We start from the raw sequence: 13794 nt of genomic DNA on the forward strand, positions 1-13794 counted from the left end.
CGGACCTGGAGCGCAGAAGCCACGGAGCGCTTATACCGAAAGTCGAGTTTCACCAGGTAGCGGACCTGGAGCGCAGAAGCCACGGAGCGCTTATCCCGAAAGTCGAGTTTCACCAGGTAGCGGACCTGGAGCATAGAAACTGCGGAGCGCTTTACCTGGAAGTCGAGTTTCACCAGGTAGCCGACCTAGAGCGCAGAAACCACGGAGCGCTTATCCCGAAAGTCGAGTTTCACCAGGTAGCGGACCTGGAGCATAGAAACTGCGGAGCGCTTTACCTGGAAGTCGAGTTCCACCAGGTAGCGCTTGTCCTGGAAGTAGAGTTTGACAAGGTAGCGGACCTTGAGCGCAGAAACTACGGAGCGCTTGTTCAGAAAGTCGACATGCACGAGGAAGCGGACCCGGAGCGCAGGATCCAGGAGGTAGAGTACCCGGTACTCGAAATCTGCGGAACGCGATTCTTATACGTCCGCTCTACTGTGCGGTTGTTTCTAGACTGAGGAATTCGGCTGGAGATCGTTGACGTCAAGAGAAAAAAAATTTGGGCGACGTCACTTTCTGAACATCCGAACACCCAAACTTTGGTTTCGAACTTTAATACTATGTATGATGTATGATGTATAATGTATGATATGATGTATAATGATATTACTTTTCCCATTTCAGACAAGAAATACGCACTTTATCTTTTCTGCCGATTCCAGACTCGAACGGCTAGGCCTTTCGACGGTCAGCCGGTGACTAAAGATATATTCTTCAGTTAACGGGTCAGCTAATAACGCTGCCGTTCTGCGACGGTTGGATGATAAAAATTTTTGCTTGTACCTCTCAAATGTGTGTTACAATACACTCGAAGTTCTAAGAAGCTTCGCTCTATCTCTCCCTATCAACAAAAAAAAAAAAATCTCCAACAATCACCTTTTTAGGTCTTCAAATCAGAACACTGCGTCAAACACTGTCTCATATACGGAGCATCTATTTCATCTCGATCGAAATTAGCGCATCCGTGATGTATTACAGTTACTCTGAATTTTTTTCCATACGAACACTTTTTGAAAATCAATTCTGCTTTTCTACCCAACGTAGATACTTCACTTGCGACTAGCTAAAACAGCGTTTCAATTCCATGCCTACGAAAATTCAAGATCGAGAGAGCAAATGAAAAGTTGTTGGAATAATTATGAATATTAATGTTATGGAATACATCGAGCGCGTGTCGAATAGAATCCCATTTGGAAATGAATAATTCTTCTATTGTCATATTATATTCGTATTATTGTAGATAATCTAGTTTGTCTCCAGGAAAATTATAAAATTTATAGTATGCATCACGTATTAATCGTAAATGGACTATGTATATTAATATCGTACATGGACCGCATATACATATATAGTTTCTGGTCTCTGCATCATCACTACATCTGATCTATTATTATTTATGATCTATGTATACATTCGTTTCTCGCGTACCTATACTTTAATTAAATCACTATTTTGCTACGAATTTTGGAAGAAATTTATTCTCATTATTAATTTCTTGTATCGCCGACAAGTCGGTAACGCTGCAAGTCCATAAGTGCACAGGCTAAGTACTGACTTGGGCTTACCATTGCGAAGACTGTTAGTCGGAAGGTGAATGCAACCAGTATCATGTCGAAATCGGCAACTCTCTGATGTTCTGCAATAAATTCTCAACTCTACCGTTGAAACATCTCAGGGAGCGCAGGCACATGACGATTTTCGGTTGTCACACCAAAGTCCATGGCAACTGTTTTTATATTCTTTAGTCAACGTAGGAGGTGTTTGGTGGTGGTTGGCGGTGGTAGGAGGTGGCAGGTGGCGGGCAGGCGGTGGCAGGAGGCGGACGGGGATGGTAGGAGGTGTTTGGAGGTGATAGGATATGGTAGGTGGTCGTAGGAGGTGTTTCGAGGTGGTTGGAGGTGATCGGAGGTGGTCGAGCACGAGGACGACTTGAACGACGAGCGGGTGGAGGAGGAGGAGGAAGAGATAGTTGGGGTTGGTTGGCGATAGACGCGGTTACGCTTCATATCACGGGGATGATCGAGCTGATCGACATTTCTAAGGCGCAGTCGACAAGTAGTCTTACGTACTCACTTTGTACCGACTCAATCTCAAGCTTTGATACCGACACTCCTTTGGCTGCTACGAACGTCGATGCGAGCTCGTTAGGTAGAGTCGATAGAGCAGAACCCTCCCACGCTCCCAGGCCCACCTGGATCCACTTGCCCGCCAAAAACTGGTCACAAAAATTTAACCAGGGTATCCGTCTTTATGTTCTTCAGTCAACGGCTGAGTACTCACAAAGAGAATTCATAATGACGTGCGGTGAAAATGGTTCCTCAAATTTTAGACCAGTTGACGCCACGTCCCGGAGCGATTGGCGGCGTCATCCTGCAGAATATTTGTAAAATAATAAGCAGCGACAAAATGCTTGCGTAAGATCATATGAGATGCTCAGATACCTACATTGTCACGTTATACACCGTGGTGTGGTCAATTACGATTTTGACGACAGTAATTTGAACAGTGACTGCCAAAGGAAAACTGTACATCTGACGTCTGGCAACACTGTTCTGTTCATCCCAGCGTCGTACACTGGCTGAATTTCTTCATGTTCTGCTGAGGAACTATTTAGTTTGCATCGCGGAGTAGAATATACACATATCTACTCAGCGTAATCAGAGTCGCAAGTCCAAATTACGAAGTTTGATTGTGGCCGTCGGTCTAGAAACGAATAGAGAAATTAATTGTGCGTACGTAATTGACGTACGTATGTGTTCGAAGAGTAATTGAACTGTATCAAATATGCAGACGACGAAAATTATAAGTGAGTCGATACAATTTAGAACAGTGTTGTATATCGTATAGAGGGGAATGTTATTAAAAAACGCTGTAATTGTTGCAGATTTTCTTCATCGCACCTGCAGGATTCAACACAATGCGAGAACTATTGCCTCCATCTCATCATTGCCTGAAACCCATCAAATGCTCTACAAAACATGCAGGTATGTACCTTATCAGAAGAATGATAAAGTATTTATAGAATGTCTTTGAAAAGGTGAAAAGTGTACCCAATTCATATTTGAAATATCTCGCCTATATGCTGTTGTTTCAGAGACTTTGCCGAAGCAGAGTTAAAACCGATTGCGGCAAAGACTGATAGAGAACACCGCTACCCGGGAGATAAGATACAAAAGATGGGGGAGCTAGGTCTGATGGGTATAACAATCCCTGAAAGTCTAGGTGGAACAGGACTGGATTACCTGGCATATGCAATTGCCATGGAAGAGATATCGAGGGGTTGCGCAAGCGCTGGAGTTATAATGAGTGTAAACAATTCATTGTACTTGGGTCCGATAGAGAAATTTGGCAATCAGGAGCAAAAAGAGAAATTTATCACCGGGTTTACCGATGGTAAGAAAGTTGGTTGCTTTGCTCTGAGCGAACCAGGAAATGGATCAGATGCTGGGGCTGCGTCGACAACTGCAAAATTAGATGGAAGCACTTACGTAATCAATGGCACCAAGTCGTGGATCACAAATGGATTTGAATCTGAGGCTGTCGTTTTATTTGCCACCACAGACAAGTCTAAAAAGCACAAAGGAATCAGTGCTGTGATTGCACCCAAGCCAATTAATGGCCTAAGCCTAGGAAAAAAAGAAGACAAACTTGGGATTCGGGGTAGTAGCACGTGTTCTTTGATATTTGAAGACTGCGTTGTACCCAAAGAGAATCTGCTGGGTCAGCCAGGAATGGGCTTCAAAATTGCTATGATGACTCTAGGTAAGAATCCTTTTCCCTCAGCCATATTATTGCCAATGTTGAGTGTATTCCAAATCTGAAAATGATCACAGAATTATTGCAACATTACAGACCTCCTAAAACATATCTCTTCACAGAAGAACCTACCATTCTCTAATTTTTGACATGACTCTTGTAGAAAGCAACAATCAAATTAATTCTTTTTTCCTTGCTTTCAGATGCTGGTCGAATAGGAATTGCCAGTCAAGCGTTAGGAATCGCGCAAGCATCTCTGGATTGTGCAATGGAATATGCATCAAAGCGCACCGCGTTTGGTAACTCTATATTGAAATTGCAAGCAATTCAACAAAAAATTGCTGACATGGCACTGAAACTTGATAGTGCGCGTCTTCTCACGTGGCGAGCATCTTACTTCAAGGATAACAATAAACCATACACAAAGGTATGTTACTTTTAACAACGACGAAGATTTGTGCATGCTCATATGATGCAAAAAAATGTCCAATTATTCATTTAGAGCATTCCCCAATTCTAATTGATCGTGAAATTGATAAATGCATTGATTGTTTTATATACAGGAAGCAGCAATGGCAAAACTAGCTGCATCTGAAGCAGCAACGTTCTGTGCGCATCAATGCATCCAAATTTTAGGAGGCATGGGGTATGTAACAGATATGCCTGCCGAACGTCATTACAGGGACGCAAGAATTACTGAAATTTATGAAGGAACTTCGGAAATACAGAGACTTGTGATCGCAGGAAACCTTATTAAAGAATATGGTCTTAATTAGTAGTATCATATCTTTAGTTTGCCAAACGTCCGATTCACGACATAATCCACCTTACAATTGCTTTTGCAATAAAGTATTGTGCTACAAATACTGGCACACGTTTTAGCAGTAGTTTTTGCCACTGAAGACTTTGGAAATACCCTACGCGTCACGTTATAAATCTGGAATAACACCACACAACATGTCAAAGTGTAGTGTATTCGATTTTTGTAACTAATCAATTTTGATAATTACTACAGGTATACTTGGGTACTGATGATTTGAAACCATGACGTTTTAGTAATTAAACAATCAAAATTATGTACACATATAATTACTAGTACGTTCATTGCGACTTACTGCAAATAAATAAGTTTGCGAATTGCTGAGCAGTGAATTCTAGATGTTGAGATGTAACCTGTACTTTTATACTTGCACTGGTTTTAGAAATTGCAGCAAATAATAAAGTTTGTAAATAAGAAAAAATTATCTGCAATATCCTTTTGATCCTAGTGCTGAATATACTGAAATTTAACAAATGTTTCACATGGGTCAGAGCATATGTAAATAAATACATAAATTTATCACGTATACGGAATAAAATTCTTGTATATTCAATAGATCTACTGAACTTTCATTCTTGCAGCTATTCAAATTCATAATGTATTTATTTTCGGTATTTTGGATATTGCTGAGCAAGTGAAAATTTCTTTGAATATTTTCTGTACACTCACCTGAGTGAATTATTTAACAAAATGTTGAATTCATACAAACAGCAAACTGAAAGTGGGATACATTTGTACACACTCTAAGCATTGCCAAGGAACACAGACTGATGTCGCTAATTATATTGAACTGTAATACACCTAGTATAGAAACATAATTATTATGATAACAATTGTCTATGCATATTTTTGTATATTGACAGGATCAATAAATTTTATACATTGCAGTATCTCTATTTTTATTAGCGTATTGACCTCGTGACTTGTCCAACACATATGGGTACTTCAGGGCCTTTGGCAGCGCTACAGGATTTCCCTCCCAATTTCTTAATTTTTTTTCTCATGGGTAACAACTAGCTTCTCATTAACAATTAGGTAGAATTAGGACAAAAGTAATATGTAGCTATATATAATATATATATACAGTGAAATTCAAATTATGTAGAGATCTATACAGCAACAATTTGCTTCAAGCAACGTAGTAATTTGTAAATCATATATTATTTTGCAGCTAGCCAGCAGTCTTATTTGTTAACATTTCGGGCAAATATTGTTGCTTGGTATTCAATGATATCTTTATCTAACGTAAATAATTAACCAGGCATTATTCTATTTAATTTTGAAATTTTTTTGTTACTTAATATTCCCAGTCAGCCATTTTACAGTAATAATAACTGAGTCAATTTTTTTTTATACTGAACCAAACCGACACCTTACTTTCAAAGCATTACTTTTTAATTCAAAGTTGTATTAAAATTACGTAGTATATTTGCGCGCTAACAGAGATGTGCTAAAACAAATTTCAAAGTAAAAAGTATTACATGAAAATGAAGTTAACCGAAGATGTCCAAAAAGATTACATTCATTGGTTGACTGAAATTTATTAGACAACACGCTTTGTCAACAAATATTCAGCATAGCATAGACTAAGTTAATGAGTTATAAAAACAAAGGTGACGCTTCTTCATATTTTTTCTACATTTTTATAATACATCACATCGTTATATCTGCCAGCATAGTTATCTTCTGAAGTACAATCAGTCATTTACGTTATAGCACATTAATAAGACATTAGTATGCCTAAGAAAAAGAAAATTAAAATCGCCTGTTATCGAACAATGTTCTAAACAATTTCCCATAACGCGTAGAGTTAAAGTTATGTCGAATAACAAACATTACTTGTACGTCAGAGTTTGACATTTAAAAAATTTTCGGCTTTGTGACAGGCGCATGCAAAAAATGCTTGCTTCTAGTCTTAAAAAAAATGACTGGGCACTGTAAAACCAGTTTTAGAGTGTGCGAACAAGTTTTTTGTAAAAAACTGAAAAACTGATATTAGCATCCGTTCAACACATATTATCTCTTTTATATTTTAACAAGGAAAATGCAGTAAGACCCAAAAAAATTATCTAACGTGCATTACAAATAAATGCTGATATAGAGGGATACTAAAATTTTTCATCATTTTCATTCTTATAATATTATATCTCTATCTTCTGGTGAGTGTTAACTTATTTTGCATATTGTTAATACATTATCGCGTACCTACCGGAAAAGGCAAGACAAGGTCTGCCAGGTTAGCTAGTATTATTATAAATGATATAATACATGTTAAAAGGAAACTAATATCGATTTGTCACTTTTTTGGAAAAACAATTTTTGTACATCCTAAAACTGGTACTACAGTTCCCAGTCTTTTTGAGACCTCTTTTTAGTCTATAAACAAGCATTTTTTGCATGCGCCCATAGAACACGTGAAAATTTTTTAAATGTGAAACACCCTAATGTACGCAAATCACTATGTAATAATATTTTGAATTTCACTGTACTTTCTTTTATGTACAGTACACCCTTCCTTCATTCGTCTACTGCTGACAAAATTTCAATTACCTAATTATTTCCATAGCATTTATCGACAGACAGCTAAAATTACTTATATATATATATATATATATATATATATATATATATATATATATATAGTATTATATAGTATATCTCAATTCGTTCAGTTTACATAGAATAATTCATATTTATACCTTCAAGATACAACTGGTAGTGGTAATGTGGTTTTAGGATCGTAGTCAAATGCCAAAAAATAAGCCAGCAAATACATTCAACTATTTAGCCTAGCAAAATGCAAATAGCTTGCATTCACCACTTTTCAACGTCATCATAATTATATTCAAGACTTTGAAGAGAGAAGTCGTGTATGAAAACAAATGTAAGAAAACAACAGTTCGATAAAAAAGTTTCCAACATATCAGATGATAAAAATATTTTCGTAATGAACAAACCAATTGTTGGAAAGAAGTGAGCGATAAATTTCAATACTATCACTCTGTCACTTGATAATTGTTAATTTTTTGCATTCAATCGTGGACAATTTTTCATAATTTTAGGTATGATATTTCAAAAGATCGAAGCTGATAGCAAAGTCTGGCAAAGAATAACAAATTGTCAAGTTGACAAATAAAATCATCTAAGGCGACATTTTCAAAACAGAACTCAAATATGTGTGATGTGCTTTAACCGGAGGAAGAAAGAATGATAAAGTAAAAGTACCGAACGTGATGATTCCATAAAAACAAAAAATACAACAACTGATTGTCTATTAACCCTGGAGCATATAATTTAGGAGATAAAAATCTCATCAGGTATACCCATTATTATGTAGGAACAAAGTATTCATTTGTCATGGTATAATATCAGTTTCGCATGGCCAAACTTGGCAAATTAAATGGAATTTTATAAGTTCACAATGTTATAAAACGTATTGAAAGTGGCAAGATTGTAATATTTAAATCTATTCTGCTCGAAATGAATTTTCGGACGTAGTATGGATGAAAATCGAAAAAACGAAATAGAAAGCTGCTAGAACAGTATTTATTGAGCCATGCTCACAAATCGTTTTACGACCGTTGAATGCAGAACATTACTTGTATATATTTTTGTTTCTTTTACGATTAATTTACCTTGAACACTTGTTTCATTACTATAAATGGACTAGGCTGACAGTTTTATAAGCGGTAGGTTCTTTTTTTTTTAAATATTTGACTACGATTTTCATACAGTGCTACTTTTGAGCACCCTGCACTCACACAAGCCTTTGTTGATTGCTTGTTAACGAACGTTTATAATTAATATTATCCAGCTACTATGCTATTTATTATTATTATTATTATTATTGTTGTTATTGTTGTTTAATTGTTTATATTGGTTTCCATCAAACCCCATTTGAAATAATCATTACTTTAGTAGGGCCCCCCAGATTTAATATTTTATATTATTAATAATAGTAATCTTTGACAATAGGTACATCTATCTAAAACACTTGTAAATATAAATAAATTAAAATGGTGGTAATAATAATAATACATGCATTGCTGTATTCTAGACAGAAAAAATCTGAAAACAGCCACGGTCGCAGAAACCAAGTACAGCTGTATATACCTATGTGTGTTTATAGTGAAATCGTTTAAACTTATCCATAAGTGAGCACCAATGTCTCAATCTTCAGCCCGCATACCTCGTACTTCGCCTTGGTGTCGTTGCTAGAAACAATTTAAATACCATACTCAATAAGCAAGACTAAAAAAATTTTGGAATTATTGTACCAGCCAATTTTTTCATCCTATTTGTTTATGTGATAATTTTTCAAAATTCATTTAATTATGGCGAGAATTTATTTTCACAAACGCAATAACATGTAAGTAACTATTCAAAATCTCTATTCAGTAAGTGTGTTGAAAAAAAAAATTCAATTTACGGTGATGATAGCAATACTTACTCTATCTAATTCTTCTTTAGTATTATCCTCAATGGCCCTAATGTCTGCCATTGTTAATCCTGACCAACGGTCCATCCAGCAGAAGACTTGTCGATGGAAATTGGTAAATAAACGTCTTTCCGCCTTCTGGATAAAGTTTTCAACCCGGGTCTGCAGACCAAACCACTTAAACTCACAAGTTACTAATTTGTAACAAGTCATTACAGGCTGAACATTATTTTTCCAGTCCTTGCCAACCAGCGGCCCTCGGCCCGTCTTTTTGGAATGGAACGTAGATGGATCTTCATCCGCCTTATAATCGGCACTTGCTATTGGATCATTAGCTATGTCTATGTAAACAACTTCTCGAATTTTCAATTTATCAGCAGGTAATTCGTGCACCTAAAATTATATTACATTGACCGGTTAGATTATCCCAATGATTAGATAAGATGAACGATTCGTGTTCGAGATAGTAGGGCAGCTCATTGATTTTTTGACTTGAAAATTGAAGATGCTTCAGCGCTATTAAAACAAATAATGGAGAACCCATATTTTAATGACAACGATACAAAACTTCAATGTATTCAGCTTGCAGCATAGCTAATAGTGACTAATCCAATCCAATTTTTCAAGTCAAACTTCAATCTGTTGTCTATATTGAATAGTTAATGAGAGCTTACATTATTTTGGTTTCCTACATCACCAATGTGGAACGATTCAATCATAATAATAAAATTGTCCTTCATGTATCCTGGGTTCTGAAAAGCGGTGAAAAGGTTACTTCAGACAAATAGAAATATGAGTATGAATCCATCAAACTAAAGCATGCACTGCTACCTGTTTAGAAAAATAATAGAGATAGTTCGCGATATGACTCAACCGATATCAAATAACATTACACGCAGTGAATTTATTAATCTAAGCACATTTAATATATTTGCTATCCATAGGCAAGGCATTTCTTCACTGGTAAGAGTTGATATCATCAAAACCAAGGTCATAGCCTTGCCGAGGATAGCTCGTTTATGTAAATGAGCATATTTGGTGAAATTAATGTTTAGAAATAATTTTATATATCTTTGCACAAACGAAGCAGGCAAAAACGAAGGGATCTTAAATCATCAATGATTTTGAAAATTGATGATTACACATTTTACATTGCAGCATAAACTCCAAAACAACAAATGGTCTGTATTTCTATGCGAATAATATTGAATGTGACCTTAATAGATAATACTTAGTAATTGCCAATTACAGTTATCACTGTTTTGCAGTAGGGATAAGCATTCCACGCTTCTTCATGTATTTCCAAAGAGTTTTTTGGTAATAAGAGACGGATGAATGCTGGCACTTTGCTTGCTAAATGGTAGATTTTATACGTGTATTGCCCTGAAGAGTACTTTCCTCCAAGCAACGGATAGTCTGTGAATGGCTCATTTTTCAAAACTTCTATTCCTTCTCCACCTCCTGTGTTGTTTTTACTCGCCTCAGCGACAGAGTAAAGTTGTGCCACCTGGTACTATAAACATATAATAATTAATTGAAAGAGATATAGGAGAATAGTAATTTCATCAAGCATGAAATGAGGAATCATGTTGCAACTTCTGTTTTTATCTTATATCTCAACCGAAATAATTCGAACTAGATACATATAAGGTGCAAATAAGTTTACAGACAAACACCTGGATTCAATGATATAAACTTAATCCAATGAAGAATCTCAAGTAACAGATAGGCTTGATATAATTATCATGAAAAGAAAACGACTGGACATATTTATCTTGGATGTGTTAATGCAATTGCTCTGCATATCACGTAGGGACAACTGGTAAAATTGATATCTAATTTTTTTTTAAACTGGCAATCTAATAGCAGTGTATTCGGCATATCTAAGCAGCGTGTAAGATCCCGGAATGTTACCGTGCCGTACAATTAAATGCGTAGAAATACGGAGTAAACAATGTTTAGGTGAGTTGTGACTTGGAGATATTACGCAATGTCTGGAAACGTTCAATTAACATTTGCTTCCTAGCATATGAATGAAGAGGCAGGTTTTAAAATGGTGAAATAAAATGAACCCAGAATATCCAATAATATTCAATCTTCATTATTGACTTACCTCTTCGACGGTGAGGGGAAGAGTGACACGGCTGTGAACAAAAACAATATAGAGTATTACAATACTGTCAAACTTTAACACTTTGGATCTGTGGCCTTGAACTGTTTTCTCCTAGCACCAAATGGCACATACAATGAAAACACGAGTTACTTTACTGCTTGCAATATGACTAATCAAAAAATAATCTATACATTATCATAAAATATCGAAGTATTTGGACGTAGTTTATTTCTCTCTCTTTTTTTTTTGGTACGCTAGCCCCTTCTTGCGCCAATACCCCTTAGAAAATTGTAGGGATGAGGCTGCCCTCCCCCCTACCCGTCGCCGTTAAAGATTAGCAACCACCCTCCAGCTTTTGATCAGAATTTGAAGAAATCCAGCCATACGGCTTAAGCGAACTACCTCGATATAAATTAATCGAAAACACTCACAATTCCTTGATCAGCATTTTAGTCAGCAAAGCACATGGACCGGAGATAAATTATCTTTGACGGGGAAAAGGCCACCCTTCCTTCGCTAGGTTCGCTATCTCTTTGCCAACAGCTACACACACACTACCGCCGGCTGCGACTTGCTAGTGCTGCTGCCTGCTGGCACGATACCGCCTCCCCGCCCATTCCACACTCGCAATGACGTCATTCTGTACACTCCGTAACAGAAGTTTTATTTACTAGCTATTCGCGATAGCCTTGTTACAACTGGAAAATAAATCAAGCATATGAATCGGAGCAGACCTCAGACGGGGAATCCAAATGATTCGCTGCAAATTTTAAATTGATTGTCGGCCACATTTACGGTCTGAAATCATGAGGCTGATTTTTTCAACCGAAAAAACTTGCGTCGTATGTAACTAGAAAGTATACGTATATATGTATACACCGCAGTATGTTCGCCTCGAAGAATTGAAAATATCTGGAAATCGATTCTATGTATTCAACGTGGTGTTGCATTTTATTGTAATGGATTCTGTTTAAAGATTTACGATTATTAACGTAATAAGCAAAAATACGTCGTTTCAAAATATTTCCTCAATCATTACAGGCTTCGTGTCGTAGATTTGATCAATATTGTAATCGATGTTTTCATTACTCAGTTATAGGTTTTTTTTTCCATCAGTTGGTACTTGCTCGTCAGAGACGCATAATATCCCTGCTACCTTCGCTCCTTTCCAGTTCTGCGTTCGCGCTACAAACACGTGGCTGGAGTTTTAGTTGTCGAATTTAAGGTGAAACATTGAATAAATCACGTAAGTAAAAGCTCTAATACGTCTATCCAGTATTACTGTAATTTATTATGATACATTTATCCAACAATCCAGCTCCTGAGTATTGATAACCGTACCGGGTTGCATCTCGGGGTACCCAAACGTCGCCGCCTCTTCTCGATAATTCTGCTTTGTATCGGATATATTTTCCACCTAAAATACGTTAACATTTAAAAAAATAAGACTACCCACACTTGTACCGCGAATTACTGCCCGATTGGTTGAAAATTTTGCTCACATCATCGGAAAATACAGTATACCTTTTCTCACTATCTTGTGTCAAGTTGCACAAGACCTGCAGGCATGGTGAAGCAAAATTATAGGTTGTAATTCGCGTTCACATTACAACTTTTCCATAAGATTGGAATATCCGTTTCCTATGTTTCATTTCTCAAGAATCTTCGATTACACTAATGAATTCCATCTGTAAATAAAAGAAAACAAAATAAACGTATATATAATCTGTTCATTTCTTAAACGCTAGTCGCATTATTCGCAGCCTATATACAAAATAACAAGTTTTATTTTTGACTTTTTGAAAAATACGATTCTGAAGTACAGTTTTGAAAAGCCCAACTTGTAACATGATTAACCAAATGTTTCTTTTCTTTGCTATCCAGAATGCCCTTGGCTCGCGATTTCCTGCATCCCAGTCCAGCTGAGGAAAAGAGGCGCCACAAGCTGAAGAGATTGGTCCAGAAGCCGAACAGTTATTTCATGGATGTCAAATGTCCTGGTTGCTATGCAATCAAGACTATCTTTTCGCACGCGCAGCGTGCTGTTGAATGTGACGGATGCCGCACCATCCTCTGCACATCTACCGGGGGCAAGGCTCGCCTCACCGAAGGATGCTCTTTCAGAAAGAAGCCCCAATGCTAATGTATTGGACTCGCCTAATGACTACCTTTACATTCAATAAATAAACATTTCAAAAAGGAAACAAAAAAATTTAACTCAAGTGTCTGTTACTATGCTCATACCTTCCATTTTGCATCGAATCCAGATTTAGCGTGGTGTCATTTTCAAATATACCATTTAAGCTGTATTGAATAACTATACTAATTTTAATTTACTGTGTTAATATTATATAAATTTTCAAGCTGACAAATATCAAACACTAATCTTGTGAATTTGTCTGCATTTGAATACTGATCAAATTATTCATGAACATGAGACTTCCTGGCATTTGCAAAACAGTAAATACATCGAAATTATCTCATGTAATCTAGTGTCATACTGGTAATTTACAAATTATGAAGAGTAAATTTTTATTCCAATTGCAAGTTAGTGTAGACACTGAAGCCTTGTAACAATCTCATGTTAGTGATATACTGACTAGTTGGTTAATTTCTTCTACTCACAAT

The 13794-nt window shown here is 36.6% G+C and overlaps 3 protein-coding genes and 1 long non-coding RNA gene across 4 annotated transcripts; 2 read left to right on the forward strand and 2 right to left on the reverse strand.

Annotated features, from left to right (window-relative positions):
• Positions 1 to 1459: 1459 nt before the first annotated feature.
• Positions 1460 to 2604, reverse strand: LOC124293321. Its single transcript, XR_006903254.1, has 3 exons — positions 2485 to 2604; positions 2320 to 2409; positions 1460 to 2254 (listed from the first exon to the last, which is right to left on the reverse strand). It is a non-coding gene; the product is annotated as an uncharacterized LOC124293321 (long non-coding RNA).
• Positions 2403 to 6665, forward strand: LOC107227154 (short-chain specific acyl-CoA dehydrogenase, mitochondrial). Its single transcript, XM_015668209.2, has 5 exons — positions 2403 to 2845; positions 2924 to 3023; positions 3134 to 3801; positions 3999 to 4222; positions 4359 to 6665. The coding sequence occupies exons 1-5, from the start codon at positions 2824 to 2826 to the stop codon at positions 4569 to 4571; spliced, it is 1227 nt and encodes a 408-aa protein (XP_015523695.1). The 5' UTR covers positions 2403 to 2823; the 3' UTR covers positions 4572 to 6665.
• A 1217-nt stretch (positions 6666 to 7882) lies between these two features.
• Positions 7883 to 11753, reverse strand: LOC107227120 (phosphatidylinositol transfer protein alpha isoform). Its single transcript, XM_015668169.2, has 6 exons — positions 11598 to 11753; positions 11167 to 11197; positions 10303 to 10566; positions 9728 to 9805; positions 9066 to 9446; positions 7883 to 8829 (listed from the first exon to the last, which is right to left on the reverse strand). Exons 1-6 carry the CDS (start codon positions 11612 to 11614, stop codon positions 8785 to 8787), a joined length of 816 nt encoding a protein of 271 aa, XP_015523655.1. The 5' UTR covers positions 11615 to 11753; the 3' UTR covers positions 7883 to 8784.
• Positions 11754 to 12260: 507 nt separating this feature from the next.
• LOC107227123 (40S ribosomal protein S27) lies at positions 12261 to 13383 on the forward strand. The gene is made up of 2 exons (XM_015668172.2): positions 12261 to 12412; positions 13051 to 13383. Exon 2 carries the CDS (start codon positions 13052 to 13054, stop codon positions 13307 to 13309), a length of 258 nt encoding a protein of 85 aa, XP_015523658.1. The 5' UTR covers positions 12261 to 12412; position 13051; the 3' UTR covers positions 13310 to 13383.
• The last annotated feature ends 411 nt before the right edge of the window (positions 13384 to 13794 follow it).

The sequence above is a fragment of the Neodiprion lecontei genome, chromosome 3, assembly GCF_021901455.1.
Source record: "Neodiprion lecontei isolate iyNeoLeco1 chromosome 3, iyNeoLeco1.1, whole genome shotgun sequence".
In the NCBI taxonomy this organism is placed as follows: Eukaryota; Metazoa; Arthropoda; class Insecta; order Hymenoptera; family Diprionidae; genus Neodiprion; species Neodiprion lecontei.

Excerpts from the sequence above, each read along its gene's own strand:
- LOC107227154 (XM_015668209.2), top strand. The coding sequence starts at position 2,824 with ATGCAGACGACGAAAATTATAA. Across the intron at positions 3,024-3,133 it reads ATGCTCTACAAAACATGCAG|AGACTTTGCCGAAGCAGAGT; the intron begins GTATGTACCTTA and ends CTGTTGTTTCAG. Across the intron at positions 3,802-3,998 it reads AATTGCTATGATGACTCTAG|ATGCTGGTCGAATAGGAATT; the intron begins GTAAGAATCCTT and ends CCTTGCTTTCAG.
- LOC107227120 (XM_015668169.2), bottom strand. Across the intron at positions 9,806-10,302 it reads ACTGCAAAACAGTGATAACT|AACCCAGGATACATGAAGGA; the intron begins GTAATTGGCAAT and ends ACCGCTTTTCAG. Across the intron at positions 9,447-9,727 it reads ATGTAGGAAACCAAAATAAT|GTGCACGAATTACCTGCTGA; the intron begins GTAAGCTCTCAT and ends ATATAATTTTAG.
- LOC107227123 (XM_015668172.2), top strand. The coding sequence starts at position 13,052 with ATGCCCTTGGCTCGCGATTTCCTGCATCCCAGTCCAGCTGAGGAAAAG.